Raw genomic sequence first — 20855 nt, forward strand, 5'->3', positions numbered from 1 at the left:
TTAATGGACAACTATATTATTCTGCACGGGCGATGTGACGGGAGTTGTTGACGCAAAATTTTCTCATACAGATTTTCCGTGATTTCCAAATCTTTGGTGGTCAGGTTTGTTTACGTCTGCCCGCATGGATGAATGTGGTAACAACTTGACCCCGGGCACGTGTTATTTATAGCCTGACGCAAATACAACAAGGGGATGGATGGGAGGGGTTGCAAGCGGAGAGATGGACTGATGTGTTTGAAAAGCAGGAACAGCAAATGAAGTTCTGGATGCGCAGAGACGTTCTGGTTCTGCCTGTCCGACAGCGGTGACACCAGAGTGGGCCGTTTATTCCTCGAATGGGTGCGGCTCAGGAAGCTGCAAATAGAGCAAAAAGTATGAAGGGCAGTTCCTGCGGTTCTATAGGAGGAAGTGCGGTTGCAGCCCAGGGGCACGGAGGAAGGACCACCGAGAGCAATTCTGACAAATGTTTAAGTTACTTCAATCCACTTGCAGCGAGGGGGGGTGGGGCACCAACAGAAAATATGACATTTGAGTTACTTCCATCGTACAATGTTAATTTGTCATCCATCTGCATGTGTTGTATAATATTCAACCAGTTTGGACACTGATAGCATTTAAAGGAAAAGTTGCAACAAATTCCCAAGGCATTGAACAAATATTGGAATTTAGAAAGGGGGTGTTAATGAGCAGAGATGAGACCAAGTCACACATGTGCAAGTCTCAAGTGAGTCTCAAGTCTTAACCTTCAAGTCTCAAGTAAGTCCCAAGTCATTTTTTTCTTGGGCAAGTCCAAGTCAAGTCCAAGTCAAGTCACCTTATTATTGCAATTTTACCCGCAGAATCTGATCTTAGTAACGTGAAAAGACAAGATATAAGTAACTTTAAGTAACCATCATTGTCCAATGTGTCTAACCTGTTTAAAAAAATATGACAATAATTTGGATTTGCACTGTAATTACTGATATTCAGTAAAATACACCATGGAATCAAACAAAAAAGAAATGACCTCATACAATGATTGACAGCTCAATCTAAACAAAATGAACGTCTGCCGACAGTGTCTGACACATTTGAGTTGCAAATATGAAAAAATAATCTGAAATAAATCTGAAAGAAGAAACACATTAACGAGCATTAGAAACATTTTATGTTTCATCTGTAACATCTGGAGACACCAGAGCTCTATAAACTTCAAACGGACAAAGTCGTCTGGCTGTCTGAAATGTTTCTGTTGCATATCTTGCACTGTGCTGTCCGTCTTTTGCCGTCATAAAGGTAATTACGATAGCCGAAGGTACCGCTCCCGCTGACATGTTTGTGCATGTCTGATATAAAGGGGCGTGATTCTCCAATAAACACGTTGGGTAGGTAGAGAGGGCACGATTGATTGACAGGGTTGCGATCCAATCATGACAACGCCATTCTCAGCCTCGATATTACTTTTTTAAATGTATTATTAATTTTATATTCAAACTGAAAACATAAACTAAATAACACGGAAGTCATTCAAGTCATCGTGTCTCAAGTCAAGTCCCGAGTCTTTAACTTCCAAGTCGAGTCTCAAGTTTTCTTATTTTTGTCAAGTCAAGTCACAAGTCATCAAAACAGCGACTCGAGTCGACTCGAGTCCAAGTCACAGTGACTCGAGTCGACTCGAGTCCAAGTCACAGTGACTCGAGTCCCCATCTCTGTTAATGAGTCAGGGAAGGTGTGGTTATATGTCCAAAATAAAACGAGTTCAGTCAGCCAGCAGTCAGTAATCTGTCTCCCATCCATTGATTTGCTCCAATGCATCTGCGTCTGTCTGTGTTCGGGGTGATTGGTTTAGGGTGCCCATCGGGGTTCCCTCACCCTCCATCCGGTCACTCGGCTCTGCGGCCCTGCAACGGCATCGCCGGGCAAAAAATCTGGAACACGATGAGTCGGAGTTCGTCGCGCGCCGGTGTCGAGGCGGCGAGCTACTGGACCATGATGACTGCGCGGCGGCCATCCTCGACCACAACGACTTCATTCAATTAAGTCAGTGTCTTAAACTCGTATTGAAATGAGAGCTGACCTTCTGGTGCTAAAATGAAAGTAATTATTTTGTCTCATGTCTTTTCGAAGTATTGGCGGATGAAGATGACGAGCTTGGTTTCTCTCCACTGGCCACCTCTGTGTATCCTTTCAATGCCTTTGAAAGATATTCCCATCCAGTTTTCTCGTTCTACTTCTTTGACTTGCTTTGAAATAGGCAAGACTATCAGGAGCCCACAGAGGTTTGTTCTCTTGTCTTTTTATTTATACAAATTTAATAAATCTGATTTTTTTTTTTTTTTTATGTGGGTCTTGGTAGTTCCTCTCTCTGGATGGCAACAGTCTGACCACAGCAGATCTGGTGGCTTTAGGCCAAGGCTTGTTCAAAGTAAAGGTGAGTTTGATTAATTTATTATTATTTACTTTTCACCAAGACTGCTTTACGATTTTCACCACCACTTTTAGTTTCTCTAAAATCGTTGTATATTTTTATTTAGATGCAAATTTATATTTTTCTTTAGTTTCCATTTGAATTTTTATTCCATTCCCTCCCCCTCAGCTAACCCCAGAAGCAGTGGACAGGGTCATCAAATGCAGAGCAGTGATTGATGGCTTTATAAAGGAAGGAAAAGGTATTTTGTACCGTATTAAGAGAAGAAAAAAAAACTTTGAAATGCTCACAGTGCTTATTATATGTATCTGCAGTTGTGTATGGAGTCAACACAGGCTTTGGTAAATTTGCTCACACGCTCATACCGAATGACCAACTTGTGTAAGTCAAACATCCATGAGCAAGAACTTATTGAATCAACACAAGTATTGTTCCTGAGGATGTTCCATTTTTTCCTTTTGTTTGTTTGCAGGATGTTGCAAGAGAATCTTATTCGCTCCACCAGTGCTGGTAGAGTTTGACGCGCTAAAGTATTCCTCCAATGAGCGAGCGATCTCACTTGCGTTTGTGTGCGAAGGTGTGGGTTCCCCGTTGAGCGCGGAGAGAACACGGATGCTGCTGGTGCAGAGGATCAATGTCCTGGCTAAAGGCTACAGCGGGATCTCCATGGAAACACTTGATGACATCATCAAGGCTTTCAATGGTACGCGTTTGCCAGAACATGATGCTGAAGTTGGCAAATCAATTCTTTCATCTTAACATTTGCGTGCTCCAGCGTCCTGCCTGTCCTGGGTACCAGAGAAAGGCACGCTGGGGGCGAGCGGCGACCTGGCCCCCCTGGCCCACCTGGCGCTGGGTTTGATGGGGGAGGGCAGAATGTGGTCGCCACAAAGCGGCTGGGCCCAGGCCAAGGCGGTGAGTTGGGCTTTCCTCAAGTAAGAACCAGAGTCAGAAAATGTCAGGTCATTCATTTTTGCAGGTGCTGGAAGGACATGGTCTCAAACCTCTTGTGCTGAAGCCAAAAGAGGTAAGGATCCCTTGAGTATTATTGAAAAATATTTAAATTTTATTCCCATACAATTTTGACAAATGCCTAAAAAATGTCACTTTATAGTCCTTTCAATTTGTGATCTGTGACGTTAGGGCTTAGCTCTGATCAACGGCACTCAGATGATCTCATCTCTGGGAGCGGAGGCTGTGGAGCGGGCGTTGGCCATCGCCAGACAAGCTGATGTCGTCGCCGCTTTAACTTTAGAGGCCCTGAGAGGAAGCGTGCGACCTTTCCATCCTGGTAACTCGGGTCGGACCGGGATAAAGTGCAGCACGCACCAGACACATCATCAAATGAATTATTATTCTCATCCCCTTTATGTTTTGCTGTGTTGTAGCCATACATGCGGTGAAACCACATCCTGGACAGAAGGAAGTGGCCGAGAGGCTGTGCGCTCTTTTGGACTCCCCCGGTTTCCCTTCACAGATTTCAGGTGGATTGCTATAAAGGGCTGTGATTAAATATTTCAATTGCTGTGTCATAAATAAATGCTGATTGAGTCAATGATCTTGCTGAAGAAAGTCACAGATCCTGCAACCGTGTCCAGGATGCCTACACGCTGCGTTGCATCCCACAGGTAAGGTTTCATTTGACATTTTTCTTGTTTTATTGATTCGCTGTTGGTTTTCTTTGGATTGGCTGCACGCTTTTGCTCGTTGCAGGTTCATGGAATTGTGAATGACACCATCAAGTTTGTGCAGATGATCATTTCAACGGAGATGAACAGTGCCACTGACAACCCTGTATCCTTCAAGAACATTTTTAGAAATGATTTTTTTTTTATTGTTCTTTATTCAATTATTATTATTTAAAAAATTATTATTCTAATGTGTATTTCAATTGATATATTCTTGTGCGGACCTCTAAACCTGCTTTTCAATCTGTCTGGATGTAATTCACAACATGTCCACAAGGTGGAAGTGTTTCCCCCCCCCTCAATTACGTCAAACTTGCATGGTGGGTCCTCAACTTGACTTCAGCTGGTCTTTGCTGAGATGAATGAGGTCATTTCTGGAGGGAATTTCCACGGAGAGTATCCTGCCAAGGTACGATGATGTCATAGATGATGATCCATCCACTCTAATTCTATTTGGGTTGGCAAGAAAAGTGGAAAGGGAGTTGTTGGATACAATGAAGCAGCACTATTTATGTTCAGGCACTGGACTACCTGGCCATCGGTGTGCACGAGCTGGCCAATTTAAGCGAGAGGAGGATCAAAAGGCTGATGAACCCGCCTCTCAGCGAGCTGCCGGCTTTCTTGGTCCAAGACGGAGGCTTGAACTTGGGCTTCATGATCGCACACTGTACCGCCGCTGCTTTGGGTTCGTCCCCGTACCGTCTGTTTTCCGTAAACAATTACCATAATATTAAAAATGTTGTACCCCTTTTGTAGTTTCCGAGTCCAAGGCTCTGTGTCACCCGTCCTCCGTTGACTCCCTATCCACCAGTGCCGCCACGGAAGACCACGTGTCCATGGGCGGCTGGGCTGCCCGCAAAGCTCTCAGAATCGTGGAGCATGTAGAGCAAGGTCATACAACCCCCCCCCCCCCCCCCCCCCTTCATGTATGCCTTATGTTCATGTATGAAAATGTATTTTCTTCAGTGTTGGCCATCGAGCTGCTGGCTGCCTGTCAGGCTCTGGAGTTCCTACGTCCACTCGAGACCACTGCGCCTCTGGAGAGGGTCTACCGGCTTGTCCGCTCTGTCGTCAGGTGTGCGCTCTCAATGATATGCCAACAAATTTTCACGTAACTTCTGCTAATGCTAACAAATGTCTTCTCCCCAGTGCTTGGGATAAAGACCGCATCATGAGCCATGATATCGAGGCGGCTCACACACTCCTCAGACGGCAAAAGGCAAGTGTGCCCCGATTATTTAAAATAGTCGTACAGTATCAATTTGTGACTGTTTGCAGGTGTGGGCTGAGATTCAACCATACATGGACAAATACAGAAGCAAGATGAAAGAATGAGACACAAGAGGACAAAAATATTCAGGTTCCATTTCATTGGGCAGGTTTGTTCTATAAATAAAAAATACTGTTAACTTTACACACATCACAACTGATTGTATTCCAATGAATTGTGAAACACAAGCACATAAACTGGGTGAATTTACAAAAAAAAAAAAACATCATCAAAGCAGACACGCTATTGCTTGATCACTAATTACATCACATCAAGATAAACCTTTCAAATGAAAAACAACTTGTCCAGGAAGTTTGGTTAAAAATCCTACACATTTGGTACCACACAACTACACAGATGGACCTTTGTTCATGTGACGCAAATTAAGCGGGACTAGAAACTACCGTAATTTTCGGACTATAAATCGCGTTTTTTTTCATAGTTTGGGTGGAGGGGGGCGACTTATACTGAGCAACTTTTGTGAATTTTTTCAAAAATTAAAAAAAACAAGTGAAACCGCAATGTAGCAAGGGATTACTGTAATTTGAATTTCAAGTGACGTCAGATGGTTTTATAAACGTGTTATTTATGTAATAGTTATTTGAATAACTCTGAATGTTACGTCAGGCCCGTTCTCAGCTCTTCGTTTGTGTTTATGTCACGTTAGCATACCTATCGTTTAGCCTGTTGTTGCTCGTTCATGTCTGTTCTTGGTGTTGGATTTTGTCGAATAAATTTCCCCCAAAATGCGACTTATACTCCGGAGCGACTTATGTTTTTTTTCACGTTATTGTGCATTTTAGGGCTAACGCGACCTATATTTTGGAGCGACTTTTATTCAGAAAAATATGGTACTTTCTACTCAACAGGTGATTTTGTCTGTACATGGAGGGTGCCCAGCGGACGCAAGCACCCGGTCCTTCTCCTTGATGGCCTCTTTTCCACCCGCGCCAAGTTCGGACGTTCATCCAGCGAGCGCAGCTCGAGTTTTCACGCTGAAGGTGAGGCCTTGTCATGAAAACTGTATCTGCTGTACGGTGGGAATCTGCACGACAGAGTATAAGTGGGGTCAGAGTTGACTCTATGGAAAGCCATCAAGTGTAAAATTCAACCAAGTCAATACAATATTTCCGAAAACATGTCAAGAGTCTCTGCCTGCCTGTTGATATGAGGTGGTGTACACCATGACGTTCTGCTGCTGACCATCCGCTGTTATAATTCCTGCTGGGAGAGGGTTTGCTGCAAAGAGTGGAAAATGACAGAATTGTTAAACAGAAATTGCTTTTGAAAACAATCAGGGTGGGTAGCCAAATAAATATATAGTATTAAAGTCAGCTTACTGAAGCTCTCGTCCGTGAGCTCCTCCCCTAGGCTTTCGCCCACAGACACACCAGGCATGCCTTTCTCCCCTTTCATTGCCTGGTGAATAGAAATATAGCCCATTTATTTTTACGCATTGTAATGCAAGTGGTCAAGGTCAATAGACGTGAGCGGTAAAATTATTATTATTTATTTTTTTAAATGCGTAATAAGTACATATGCAAGCGGTTAAGACCAGCACTCATGTCTCACCTCTCGGAACTTCTGCAAGTAGAGCTTGAGTGGCTCCACGTACATGTCGAAGCCCAGCGTGGACATGGCGAACAGGATGTCCTCGCCGTTAATGGTCTTGCGCTTCTCCTGGTGGCAGCGCTCGCTCGCCTCGCTCGTGATGAAGCTGATGAACTCGCTCACGCACTCCTGCACGCACTCCTTGGCGTCCTTCGCAATCTGCAGACGGAGACGGATTGTCGCGTCGGGTTCCGATGCATGTGGACATTGAGGAGTATACTGACTCTGTTTCCTCCTACATCGGGAAGTGCATTGATGATGTGACACACTCAATATCCGTCGTCACTCGGGCTAACCGGAAGCCATGGCTGACGGGGGCTGTCTTCAGGCTGCTGCGGGCCAGGGACAAAGCCTTCCGGGCGGGGGATGAGGCTGGCTTGAGGACTGCGAGGGCCGACCTGTCCCGGGGCATCAAAGACGCGAAGAGGGTGTTCTCGGGCAAAATTACCGCCCACTTCAAGGACAGCAGGGACGCACGGCGCCTTTGGCAGGGCATTCAGACCATCACGGACTACAAGCCCGCGCCGCAGAGCTGTGATGGCGACGTCCGTCTGCTCAATGACCTCAACCGCTTCTTTGCTCGCTTCGACGCTCAGAACAGCACTTGCCCGCTGAAGGCCACTCCCCCTTCCCACGAGCTGCCCCTGTGCCTCTCCGCCGATAGCGTGAGGGGGACGCTTGCCGCTATCGACATCCGTAAGGCGGCGGGCCCGGACAACATCCCGGGTCGAGCGCTGAAGGACTGCGCTGGTGAGCTGACGGGTGTCTTCACGGACATCTTTAACACTTCCCTGCAGCAGGCCATCGTCCCGTCGTGTTTCAAAGCTGCCACCATCGTACCTGTGCCGAAGAAGCCTGCTCCGTCCTGCTTCAATGACTACCGCCCCGTGGCACTTACGCCCATCATCATGAAGTGCTTTGAGCGGCTTGTCTTGGAGCACATCCGGTCAGTTCTCCCCCCCACCATTGACCCCTTCCAGTTTGCGTACCGGGCCAAACGGTCCTCTGAGGATGCCATCTGCTCTGCCCTCACCCACCTGGAGGGGAAGGACTCGTATGTGAGGTTGCTGTTTGTGGACTTCAGTTCTGCCTTCAACACCATTGTGCCGCAGCGTCTCATCGGCAAACTTGACAAGCTGGGCCTCAGTACCTGCCTCTGCAGCTGGCTACTGGACTTCCTCTGTCAGAGGCCACAGGTGGTACGTGTTGGCGACAAGATCTCCGCCAGCATCACGCTGAGCACAGGGGCCCCCCAAGGCTGCGTGCTCAGTCCGCTGCTCTTCACCCTCCTGACGCATGACTGCGCTGCCACCTGCAGCGGCAACCGCATAGTGAAGTTTGCTGACGACACGACTCTGGTGGGTCTCATCACCAAGGGAGACGAGACTCAATACAGGCTGGAGGTTGACCTTCTGACCGCGTGGTGCAGGGACAACAACCTCCTGCTGAATGTCGACAAGACCAAGGAGATTGTTGTTGACTTCCGGAAGGGTCACGCCCAACACCTGCCGCTGACCATCGACGGTGCTGTGGTGGAGAGAGTGAGCAGCGCCAGGTTCCTGGGGGTGCACATCAGTGAGGATCTCTCCTGGTCCACCAACACCGCGTCGCTGGCGAAGAAGGCCCAGCGCCGCCTGTACTTCCTTCGGAAACTCAGGCGAGCGGGGGCTCCTCCGGCCGTCATGACTACTTTTTACCGCGGCACCATTGAGAGCGTCCTCTCCAGCTGTATTGCTGTCTGGGGTGGCAGCTGCACTGACCACGACTTGAAGGCCCTGCAGCGCATAGTGAAAACGGCTAGTAAGACTATTGGTGCTTCTCTCCCCTCCTTGAAGGACATTTACACCTCCCATCTCACCCGCAAGGCGACCAAGATTGTGAGTGATGTGAGTCACCCCGCTCACTCTTTGTTTGAACTTCTGCCCTCTGGGAGGCGGTACAGGAGCCTGCGCTCCCGCACCACCAGACTTTCCAACAGCTTCGTACTCCAGGCTGTTAGGATCCTGAACTCGCTACGCTGAAACTTTCAGCGTAGCGTCCTGTTCTTGCTGTATGCGCACTGGCTCGGTTTTGCCCCTCTTATTTAATGGGTTATTCGTCTGTTATTTATTCATCGCTCATTTCGTTTTATTTATTATTTATGGTTTGTGCCTTCTTGTTTTTGTTTTGTGTCGCCTACTTGTATGTCTCGTCACCGTGGGATGGAGGAAACGGAATTTCGGTTTCTTTGTGTGTCTTGACATATGAAGGGATTGACAATAAAGCTGACTTTGACGTGACCTCTAAGTAAGCATTGCAGGCCTGCGAACGAACCTTTCCAGTTTGCGGGACGGCGTTTTTCATTATTCGAGCCACGTTGGCGATGGGAAGATAAATGTCCTGCTCCCTGTAATTCTCCTTTATGCCACCGTCGTCGTGGTCGTTCATATTTTCATCTGGGTCCTCTAAAAAGAAAAAGAAATAGGCATATTTTGTTGTTTAGATGCCGTTATAGCAAGTTGTACCATTACAAGGGTTAAACCATCAATTACCATCTTGCTGCAGCACATAGTGAGCGGATGGGATGTACTCCCCAGCCATGCCCAGCTGAGAGGCATCGGTCGTGGCACCGTCTCCATCCATCTGGGGAACAGACACGAATCCGTTTATTAGTAGATGCATCTATTTAGCGTTATTCTGGCTATGCAAAATAAGATAAAAATATGCCAGTTGTCAACCTTGCAATATTTTTATTCTGCAAACTTGCTCATTTCCAGTGCTGCTGTACTAAATGAAGTGATTAAAGTCAATATTTAGCAATAATTGGTTCACTTTACAAATGCTACAAACAGTTATTTATGGGGGGAAAAGTAACTGGGGAAAATTTGTAATTCGGATGTACCCGCCTAAAATTACGCATTCAAATGTCAACGAACCGCACCCTTCGCCTAAGAAATATCGCCCTATTGGTTAAGTATTTGTCGTGCAATTCTTAATATATTGCATTTGCTTTGCAATCCAAAAAAACTAGCCCACCAAAAAAGACCATCAAAAAAACATGTATAGCTATGGTATGCTAACTAGCAGCTAGCTCACTAGCTTGCGATAACCCCAAAACCCAGTATCTTGCGGAATTTGCCTGATTAAAAATACGTTGTTGTTATGCACCATTAAACAAGAAGCAAGCAATTCGGCTTTCTGTTACCTTCGATGGCTAAACCGGTGTTCACGCAAACGGCGTCCATTGCATAAATGGACATTTCACATCCACGGTACCGAAAGCGTCGGCCCTGTTTCTTTGTCGGAGGGGAACGTGGCTGCGGCCCGAATCGTATTAACCGACAATTATAAAGTTTCGCTGGAGAGATAACTTCCTTACGAACGGACGACAAATTAAAAAAAATGAGCCGGACGACGGACATTTCCATTCGAGCTAACGAGGAATCGGTTAGCAATCATTGGCCGGAGCCAGACACAGACCTGCAATGAAGCCCTGGTTGGTTACCTTCCTGAGACGGCTGTTTGGTTGGACAGAAAATGGCTGCGAAAGGACCAGTCCCAGCGCGGAGCCACAGCTGCGTTACCGGCTCTGACCAGTAGGGCGCTACGGTGCGTTCAAGAACCAGTCGCAGATCCGTTCCTTATAAACTCGCTTTAATTATGGACAAATCACCACCACCGAAGGGGTTATATTAAAACCTAATAGGCTCAAACATATTAGTAATAATTCAATAATTAGGAATTTATAGTCTTTATATTGCTTTTTGATTTTAGCAGTGCGTTTATTTTAAATTCTACTTAATATACGTTGAGTGTTCGAACGCACCTCCCCACAGGTGTTTTCACCCTCCCACTATAGCTGTTTGAACAGTAGCAGGCGGTTTATCGTCCCCATGAACAAATTCTCTCCTCTGAGGTATTTTACGTCCTTTTACCTTGTGTAATTTATATTTGTCTGCCTATCCTTGATTCCGACTCTTAAAAAAACTCAGTGAAAAGTTTCAAACCGCTAACTCTTAATGAATATCTGGACGTGTGTACGTGGTAACCAACAGGCATCGAATTAAAAAAAAAAAAGGAAAATGGCGTCGAATTTTAATAATTTGATAACTACCGTCGTTATTGTGCTTAGGCAGCAACAGTTTTGTTTTCGCGTTCAACGCGTCTGCACTTTACTCTTTTACCACAAGACGGCACCATACCAAAGCATTTAAACGTCTCAGGGTTGTAAAATCAATGCCTTTAAAAAGTGTAGTCAAACGCCATTTTTACGTCAACCGAGTGGGCTAAGCGTAATTTTCAAATTCTAAAAGCGCTATCGAATACAAATGTACATTTACAATAAATATACGTTCATTTTATTCTTTTTGCAATCAATAATGTTTTTGTTTTTTTCATCCCACAGGACATGTGGCATATAAAAGAAGAAGGGGGAAAACACCCAAGTAAGTATGTCAGAAAATTTGAGTGAGATTAGCCTAGATAAATTATATTCCCTGGATTTATACTCTAGTGTTGCTTCACCTGACCCTGAGATGTGGGGACTAACAGAGCAGATAACCGATTCCACCACCTGTGTCGTAAATCTTAACATACAGATCCATCATGGCGCAACAACACCTTGGCCTTTCTAGTGTAGGCCAAATTGACTTTTCCATCTTGCTTGACAGCGACGACGTGTCCCCTGAACCACCTTGCAACTTTGTACAACCTGAATTTATTGACTGGTAACCTGGATGGACAATATGTGGACTCCAAATCCCCATCAGCATTTTCCCCACAAATAATGGTTGAGGTAAGTCACTTCTGACTTACTGTGCTGTAGAAACGAACTATACTATTGAGTTAATTGGAAAACCACCACGACTCGTGAGAGCAACCCATGCGGAGGCACATTTCACACTTTCAGGATACATTAGCGCTTTCGCCATTACGCTCTCTTTTGGTGTGATGCCTTTATTTAATCGTAAATTGAATTGTGACACCAAGGTAAGATAAAATAGAGAAGTGTAGAGAAAAAAATATGAACTGAAATGTAGGATTTCTTCTGGAGCAAGAAAAATGTGTGTAAAAAGCCATTACAGTATTCTTCAAATTGTGATAATGCGTTTCATTTAATGATGTTACATACTATGCACACACTCACTCATTTAGTTTTAATTTGATGTACTGTATTCTTGTGTTATTTTTGTGCGTATATTCTATTTGAATACTTGTCAAGCAACATAATTGGAGAATTTAATGTTTTATAGCCATATGTGCATAATGATTGTCATTACAGTAATTACTACCCTTAGTGTCATGGGGGTCATAAATCCTCAGTCCTTGCAACTAAAGATTGCTCCCGTATTCATATCGCGCTCTGTCTGAGGTCCTTCGGGTTGTCAGTCCTTGAGGAAGCGTGGCTAACTTCGAGGTCAATGTCAGGGCGGGGGATTCAAATGAGTTTCCCAGTCTGGGTGCTGAATTATTCAAGATTTATTAAAAAAAAAAAAAAAGTTATTCAAAAGAACCTGTGTGGCGGCTAATTCCATGTTACATTGAAGGGTTAGGGCCTCGTTGGAAAATGTAATTAATAAGGCATTCAGCGAGGGTTCAAACAAAGGTCGCCAAATCTTTTATCCAGTGACTCCAAACGGTATCAAAGGCAACTTCAATTCGGACAATTTTAATGCAGGCCAAGACTTTTTGCTCCCCTTGCGCGCACCCCATTGACCCAAGGTGAACAAGCTGTATAGGAAAGTGCTGAGGTTGGCCCCATCAATCACGGTTGCCGTGGTAACCGGTAATGGCTGCCGTGACTCGTGCTGCTAACTGATGACCTTGACCGTCTACTAGTGTCTTCACGTGACAAACAGCCACGCGGGGGACTGAGCTGCCAGTGCTAATATCCATCATGTGTTTTTTTTTTTTTAACCTTCACCAAGGAGAACATCTCCATCCTTTTGTTGGTTAGCTAACTAGATTAATTGGTAAATCCATAAATTAACATGCAAATGCAGTAGAGCCCTCTCGATAGTCTCACATCCTCATTCGTAATTTCGTCCATTCACAGAGTATTTATTGTAGATACTTGCTCATTGTTTCCATTTGTTAGCAATTAAGCTGAACAAAAAAATAAACACTTAAATTAGACATTTAAAAGGCTATATGGTCGTTTTCAGCACACCACAACTTAATTTCATGCAATGAACTAAACGGGACTCTAAATCGATATCCGTACATGCTCTTCCTCTAATAGTCCGCCGTCTGTTCTTAACCAAGCCCTTAGGCCGGCATTCCTTAGGTGCTGTTTGCTTTTCCACTTGTGTCCTATTTCCGTTCCCCCCTCAAGCGTGTATGTTTCTTAAAGGAGTGACCGTGAATGTTTTCCCGTCGCCACCTCAGCTACGCTCCCACGTGTACATTGGCGGGCCACACGCACAAAGCCTTCGTTTTAATTCCGCCAGAGTGACACTGAACTTCCCCCGTCTGTCTGTCTTGAGTCTTTGCTGCAGTGTTTATCAATGTCATCTGCGGGACAACCTGCGGTATTTCCCATGACGACGTTGGCTTGTGTACATAAGTGATTGCACCGCATTTCCTGCTTTTTGCATGGGAGGGATAATGTGATTACAACATAGACACGCCACTGTACTTAAAGATGCTGCATAGAGATACTATTCATCACTGCCTTGGGAACTTTGTCACCACTGGGTGGCACTGTAGCTGTGTGTGCCAATGGAAATCGAGTTGAAGCAGAAGGGGTTTGGACAACGTAGTCGAAGGGGGAAATGGAGAAAATTGTGTGTGGGTTGTCATTGTCTGCTGCCTCTTGCTATTTCTGTCACTAGTGCTTATACTACCACAATAAGTGGCAATGCCAGATGGTATAAAAAAAAAATCGTGGCCTGAATTGAAATAACTGTCTCAGGATGGCTTCTTGCATTGTGTTAGCGTCTGATTAAAAAAACTTGATTATTGTGTTTGCAGCTCGGAGTGTCGGAGTTATGTACTGCATCTTAATGAGAGACCTGAGTCTTATCTTTTGTGATCAAGTGTACTTTTTAGGAGCATATACTTTATTTGCTATTTTGGGTTTGGCACCGTGCTATGTTGAAGTGAGGGGAGGAGCTTCATTTGGTGAATCTTTACCTTGTTTTATAAGGGAAAAATACTTTCCAGCTGACTTCTTTTATAGACGCAATTACAAACCTTCCTGAATGTGCAAATTTTTGCTATAAAACGATGACAACTTTGGACCACTTGGATATATTGTGATTAAACTTTTTCCTGATTTGATGACTCTATTTAGTTGCAGGACAGGTATTAGTAATGATATCAATTACGGCTCTCTTCCATTTAGAAAGGCAATTTAGGGGAGCCAATCTAAAAATATCTCCGTCCCCAAAATGGAACGCTCTTACATTAAATATGGACCTAAATGGTCCAAACTCTTAAGTCGTGAAAGAAAGACGCGCACATCTGGACGCGCTCATCTCCTCAAAACCGGCAGCCCATTTCCGCCAAGCGGCTCCTCCTCCCCCCCGCACGCCGCCCAGCAATGGTACACTCCGTGTAGGATGCGTTGAGCTCAATGACCGGCGGACGGTCCTCCTGACTCCTCATCAGTACCACCGGAGGCACACTAAGAAGGTTCGAGCGAGCGGAACCTTCAGCCCCGTCTCTTTATTCTCGCCTTCCTCGGCCATGAAACAGACTTTAAGCGAACTCATGAGGATGAGCAGGATATGCCGGATGGTACTGGCCACTTGTTTGGGATCCTTTATTCTGGTCATCTTTTATTTCCAAAGTATGTTCCAACCAGGTAGGAGCCCCTTGTCTCTTCTTCCTAATGCGCGCGGGCGCGCGTGTGTTTTGCCACCCCATCAATTTGTTTGCACCAGCCGCACGATCGATATGACTTGACGCCAAAGCAAGCGCCTCTCTCCTGGAGCGCTGTGTTGGAATCGATCGGTCTCCGCATTGATCCATTTTTTTTTTGGGAGGATATGCCGGCGTGCGCTCGCCGGTAGAAGCGGTGGCATTGTGCGTGAAAGAAACGAGAACGAGCAGTATCCCCCAATTCCTTAAGGAGATGCGTAAAAGGGCGCACACCAGAGTGCCGACCCCCTCTAGTGGCGCTCGGTTTGACAGAGGCGGTCAGTGGTGGTGGGGGGGTCCAAACTGGAAAGCATGCGTTGTCCATGTCCGTGAACGCACCGTGAATCACATCCACGCGGAACAAAGGCAGATGCTGTTTCAATTTAGCTTGTGGCTGCAGTGGCGCCTTGACTTGCGAGTTTAATTCAACACTTTTTTGCGTCGTGATTTCACGGTTTTAGTTCTAGTATGCACACTTTGGCCACCAGGGGATAGCGCAATTAAGAAGTAAAATGTAAATTGGATTAGATTTTATGGGGTAGCACGAAACACAACGTCACAACTAAACTGCAGTCAAACTGGTCGTTTTTCACAGAGGATAAAGAATATATGCCTATGAGTATTGCTATGTGGTCTGTTTTCATGTTACTACAGTACCACTACACAGGTGATAGTTTCGCTAGCTTGTGTTTTAGCATTAAAAGTTATGTAGTTTGGGTTTTATTACATGTAATACTATCTCTTTTACGTTTCATTTTCGAAACTTCATGTAATCAAGGCCTACATTTTCCTCCCATCCATTTTCTGTATTACCTTTCCTCATTAGGATTGTAGATGACCTGGAGCATTACCTGGCATATTTTTGAGCCCACTCGAGTACCCCTCAACTTAGGTGTACCACAATTTTTGTCTATCTGTGAGAGGCTCCAGTTACCCAAGACCCAAAATGAGGACAAGCAGTCTGGAAACGGATAGACAGCAGTTCTTTCATTATAACTATTTTAGCATTGAGACTCTGTTGGGAATTGTCGCCTGTGTCTGTCATCTAAAAGCAGCTCAAACCAGTCCTCCTATTGTGGAATCAATGAAGTTGTCTGATTGGGTAATTTACCCTGTAGCCATTCAAGGAAATTCAGTCACATGGTCGTGTCACACTGACTCTCGCTTCTGATTTTCTTCCATAGAAGGGAGTTTTCCTCTTTCCCGAAGCGCTCGCTCATGTGCTGTGCCGGCGGTTCTGTTTAATATGCGAGCAGCGTGGTGTTGGATCTGATCCATATCAAAAGTGCCTTGAGGTAGCGCTTGTTATGCATTGGCGCTATATCAATATGATTGAATTTTGCTCATGCGCGCTACGTTTGCCAAAAGAAATTGCTCGCTTGTCAGTGCAGTGCATCAACGGAGTCGTCGATCAGATTGGAACGATTGCGCGAGGATCCCAGGTTCTCCGCGGGCGTTGCATCATGCTCCACTCACATGTGCGTCGAGGTCACCGAGTTTCATTTTAACGACAGGCTTCTTCAGGATGCTTCGACCAGAGGATGGAAGGAAGTTTGGCATTTAAAGAAGACATATGGATGTCTCCATTCACAATTCAAAACGGTCCCCGCAAGTGTCTTTTCTGAAACCTCGCAGACAGTCTTCCGTTAAGATAAACTAAGGATGAAAACCTTTCATTACCAGGACACCCACGACCGGCAACAACTTTAACCGCTATTTACGGTGTCGTTTGTGACTTCTAGTCGTCAGACCTTTTCGAGAGCCAACTATTAAAAAGTCATTTCCATGACATCCCCTATAAGTTTCAATCCTGTATTTGTATTCATGTCTGATAACAAGAGTGTTGGGTTTGTACATTTGTGTTGGCTGTTCCCTTTCCAGTGATTTGTAGTGTTTACATTCTTTCCCAATGTCGCCGCAGCACAAGGCATACTTGGCACCCACGCACCATTGTTGTTTGTCAGATAACGATCCCGGGCCAGCGTCGCCATGGTTGAGGCATGTTTAAGAGCAAATGCCGTCTGGCCTCCCAGTGTAAACTCTCTCCTCTCTACCAGCGCTGGGGGTTGCGACCTCTTGTTGGAAGACACAGCGGCATCGCACACCGCCGTTGTCCTCGCTCAGTAATGCCACTTTGATTCTACTGCTGATGGCTTAGTTGGATTTGTTCGAGTCGGATTTGTTGCCAGCACTTCCTTCACTCGTCCACAGTATTTCTAAAGTTGTCATCATGTGGTTGTGGTAATTATAACGTCTTTTCAAGCCGACCTAATCATATGTTGTCCAAACCAGTTGGACACATAAAATATTTTACATTCTGGGGGCTTCTGTCGTGACAAAGTCAAATTATTTGGCAGGCATTAAGGATCCGTTAGGACTACGATTTCCATGCTCGCGTTTTATCTGATCTCGGTGGAATACGAAACATTCATTAAATATGCCTGGCGGCGAATGAGCCGTGCGTCTCAGGTAGCGGGCACAGCAATCACAAATATCGAAAGCGGGAACGAGATCGTAATTTCGCCGTTGATGCAAATAGGCCGCGGTTGGGATAAAGCTTATTGAGTGGCGAGTCGAGGTCGTCCTGTTCTGTCTCCAAAGAAGGGCCGCTTTGTTTTGGTTTGAGTGCGGACCTGCAACTTGTCTCTGGGAATTGAGTTGAATGGCAATCATAGTGACCCTGATAGAGGTCTAAGGACTTTCTCCCTTTTTTGGGTTGATAAGGAAATGTGCTGTGAGCGCCGCTTGTTTGGTTTCCCCCGTGAACTGCCTCTGGGATAGTCAGAAGTCTGTGTGTGTTTGTGTGTGCTGAGGCTGCAGATCTGCTCCGGTTTCCGCAGCCACGCCACATGCGCGCTGGCGTTTAACATCCCTCGGAGGTTTCGGTGACAAAGCTGCGATGGTTGAAAGCAAAGAATGAGCACGTCTTGGGAAAGAATGAAAGGCTCCGCCTGTGGAATTTCAACGGGAAACTCGAAATTCCTCACCCTCGTTGCCCCGTCGCCGCATGGCCAGCTGTAGTTGACAAGGGAGGGTCAGCCCGGGTCTCCAACGACAAACATAAGCACAGGTACACGTGTTAGCTAAAACTAGCATCAGCTGCCCCCTTGTGGTTTTTACAATCAGGAAGAAGCTTGGCTATTCTTGTTCTCTTCCACGAAGGTCTTGCCAGAGTCTCGACCCGGACTTTGTGTGTTCGTCTGTTTTTCCTGCCCAGCTGCGCCGCTAAATCCCACATCTAACGTCGCGGCATGGTGGGGGAGGAGGCTAAAGGAGAGGGATGAACCCCAAAGTTTTCCAGCATCTCCTTTCATGACTAAGCCATGCAGATTATCAAAGATCCAGCAAGCACATGTTAGGCACGCTCATAAATTTGGTCTCGTGTTATTAAATTAGCTCGTAAATTACCGCAATGAAAATTACACACCAGTGATTGGGATTTGTGAAATGTCACCTTAACCAAATAAAAAACGAGATACTGTCAATTGTTTGCATCCTTCCTACACAAGTGAAAATTCCACATCTTGAAGCACTCACTTATGACATCTTGTGCAATTAAATACCAGATGTTTTTTTTTTTTGTCAGTACATCAGAGGCGGTGACATTAATGATGGCAACTTGCAGAGTCAGCAATCTGCTCCTCAGCATCTGCCCCTAACACCTCATCAAATACACATTAAGTAGTTTAATGCACACATTTCCTAAAACAGTGGCTAGGCCGAACCACATCTTGTTCTCCGGTCATAAAATATGAATAGAAAATAAATAAAAAATCGAGAATGGCTCGTTATAACTGATGTGATTTGAGTCCGAACTATTTTCCTGCTTCATTTTGGCCGGCTAGCTTTTCTCACAGGCGGTTGTTAAGTCCCCGTGGTCCGCATTTGCGCTTACCTTGCTCTCTCTGCTCGCACCTGCCTGTGACCGTCTTGCCTTGAAGTTTGATAAATGACGCATTTGTGCGTCTTTTCTCGGCACGCCGGGCTAAAATGCTGGAAATCGCTCCTCGAATCCGTGCAGGGGAAACTCGCAGACCTCCTAATGTTTTTTTCAAGCCAGGCGATTGTGAGTCGCGAAAACTAATGAGCTCCCGCTACACATTAAGTCATTAAGCCTGATAATAAAAGACAGTTGTTAAATGAGGTTGTAAATATTTCCTCCCTGCTACAGAGATTTGCGACTGCTGCTTCAATGTTTTCCATCAAACTCTTAACAATTAATTATGTCCTTCAACTTGGGACATATTTATAGCAGGGCTTATTTTGAGCATATTGCAGGAAGGACTAAATTGTTAACGTTGACTCAGCTTGACAAGATCATGATGAACCACTGACTTATGATTTGGCTCATGTGAAGATTTATAAACTACATTGAGTAAACAAATCGATTCCCCACTTAGCTATCATCACGTGTGTTTATTTACTTCAACAGGTCCACGATGGCCCTTGTCAAAATAAATCATTCAGAAACGCTACGGTAGAAGATAGGCTGCTGGATTCGAAGGTTAAACCGGGTTAACCCCCCCCCACACCCAATAATTGAGCCAAATTTCCTCCCCTTCGGTCAGCAAAAGCACAATTGTAGGGGGGGCAAAGGTCCCATGCGGTCACTAAATGCGCAATCTCGGCAGTGGGAGGGGCTGGAGATGAGAACGTAATCACTCAGCGCCTGTCGATAAATATCGATTCCCTTGTTAGGTCTTCGCCCCCGAGACGTAAGTAAAGGGGTGCGAGTGTCGTCCATTAGCCACATTAGGGCATTAATAAGAGCCAGGGGGGAGGGCGCCGACTATTTTTAGCCGCTGACGAACGGCTCTGTTGCTCCATCTTAGTGTTTACCTCTGGAGGAGTGGGTGGGCAGGATGGAGAGTTTGTGTGTGTGTACAACGGCTCAGTATGTCTTCCAAGGAGAGCGCTGGAACCTCTACCGAGGTCATAGAGTTCGGGACTCCGTCTAGGTTTGCTGATAAATTTTAAATCGACCTCCTGAGATGGGAACGCTAGGTCGCCCCAGCGCACTACTAAAGATTAGCGTTCGGCCTTGGCGCGTCCACGCTTTCCGAAGCGCAAGTGTTGTGTGTTGACAGCGCGTGTCCTCGGTCGCCAGATGTAGACGGCGTGCTGGAGGAGAAGTGAATCATGGCTTTAATTAAGAGGACGAGCGCCAGGGCACATCTCATTAAACGTCTGCCGGAGGAACATTCAGACTACAGTAGCTAGCTACTGGGCGGCGTAACAGTGGAGCTGCTTCTGACTTTCCACTCCACCTTTTTCCTTTGCCTTTCCAAATGTAGACATTTTCCAGGACAGGAATTTAGAAGTTTCTGGCTATTTGAACACAAAAGGTGCCGCAGCACATGTAGACAGACACAGACAGGCATGTATTCTGAGAAATCGCTAATATCACTGCAGCTCACTCAGCAGTTATAGCACCCCCTGTTGCTTTGGCTTGTGCTTGGCAAAAGTATTTTCAGTGAATATAAACTAGCCTCTCATTTTGGTTTAATAATCCAAGCAGATTTGTAGTCAGACCTGGCTGCATACTTCGCAAGCTAATGGCGGTAATGTGATATTTCCCGTTTAAAGGATCTCATAATGTGACAACTTACATTTTATTGCGGCATTTAAAACTGTTGGAAAATTCTTTCTTGGTTAGCACTCCTGGATGAAATGTCCTCAACTCAAAATATTGCTATAATTCTTCCCCCTTCCTCTTTTCCTATACGTTCCCATTTTGTCCATCTGTCCGGCGGTTTCTGCTTTCCGAGCACGTTTCCAGCGTGGTTGTCTGGTTTGGCGGGTGGATCGACAAGTGCCGCAATCTTCCTCGCCGCAGATTCGGCGCCGGAGTCGAGCCCGGCTGGACGCGTCGACGTCCTCCAAACGGGGTCAGAGCGGACGTGTTGGCAAGAGACGAGCAGGCAAACTCTTTTGACTGACTCAGCAAGTAGTGGGTACACACCAAGACAGTGCTGTACTATAACGCCCCAATCAAGGGCACCTATTTATATCAAATCAACCTTGACTCTGATTT

The 20855-nt window shown here is 45.6% G+C and overlaps 3 protein-coding genes across 8 annotated transcripts in view; 2 read left to right on the plus strand and 1 right to left on the minus strand.

The window, feature by feature from the left end:
- Positions 1-1720: 1720 nt before the first annotated feature.
- Positions 1721-6509, plus strand: LOC119117394 (histidine ammonia-lyase-like). Its single transcript, XM_037243628.1, has 21 exons — positions 1721-2022; positions 2110-2161; positions 2237-2261; positions 2339-2413; positions 2579-2651; positions 2725-2791; positions 2883-2920; positions 2988-3113; positions 3186-3325; positions 3390-3437; positions 3554-3701; positions 3799-3894; positions 3980-4038; positions 4124-4204; positions 4442-4507; positions 4618-4783; positions 4855-4989; positions 5065-5173; positions 5248-5317; positions 5377-5458; positions 6238-6509. The coding sequence occupies exons 7-20, from the start codon at positions 2884-2886 to the stop codon at positions 5431-5433; spliced, it is 1338 nt and encodes a 445-aa protein (XP_037099523.1). The 5' UTR covers positions 1721-2022; positions 2110-2161; positions 2237-2261; positions 2339-2413; positions 2579-2651; positions 2725-2791; position 2883; the 3' UTR covers positions 5434-5458; positions 6238-6509.
- Positions 5452-10550, minus strand: LOC119117395 (nuclear transcription factor Y subunit beta-like). Of its 3 annotated transcripts, none has more exons than XM_037243629.1 (8): positions 10439-10550; positions 9511-9601; positions 9293-9423; positions 6941-7138; positions 6709-6787; positions 6528-6607; positions 6224-6413; positions 5452-5772 (listed from the first exon to the last, which is right to left on the minus strand). In XM_037243629.1, exons 2-7 carry the CDS (start codon positions 9599-9601, stop codon positions 6381-6383), a joined length of 612 nt encoding a protein of 203 aa, XP_037099524.1. In that variant the 5' UTR covers positions 10439-10550; the 3' UTR covers positions 5452-5772; positions 6224-6380. The 3 variants fall into 3 exon arrangements, with proteins under 3 accessions (XP_037099524.1, XP_037099526.1, XP_037099525.1); XM_037243631.1 differs by lacking the exon at positions 10439-10550 and adding an exon at positions 10164-10404; XM_037243630.1 differs by lacking the exon at positions 5452-5772 and having other exon boundaries at positions 6082-6413.
- Positions 10551-10815: 265 nt separating this feature from the next.
- Positions 10816-20855, plus strand: part of chst11 (carbohydrate (chondroitin 4) sulfotransferase 11) — a 29685-nt gene continuing 19645 nt past the window's right edge. The window contains exons 1-3 of one of the 4 annotated variants that reach the window (XM_037243656.1): positions 10816-10874; positions 11364-11403; positions 11557-11753. Coding sequence is in view for 2 of the 4 variants with exons in the window: in XM_037243653.1 (XP_037099548.1) it covers positions 14648-14765 (118 nt within the window). In the remaining 2 variants the exon portion in view is untranslated. Of the gene's footprint in view, positions 10875-11363; positions 11404-11556; positions 11754-14506; positions 14766-20855 lie in introns of those variants that run through there. The other 3 variants (XM_037243655.1, XM_037243654.1, XM_037243653.1) reach the window with 3 other exon arrangements.

This window comes from Syngnathus acus, chromosome 23 (assembly GCF_901709675.1).
Source record: "Syngnathus acus chromosome 23, fSynAcu1.2, whole genome shotgun sequence".
Taxonomy (NCBI): domain Eukaryota; kingdom Metazoa; phylum Chordata; class Actinopteri; order Syngnathiformes; family Syngnathidae; genus Syngnathus; species Syngnathus acus.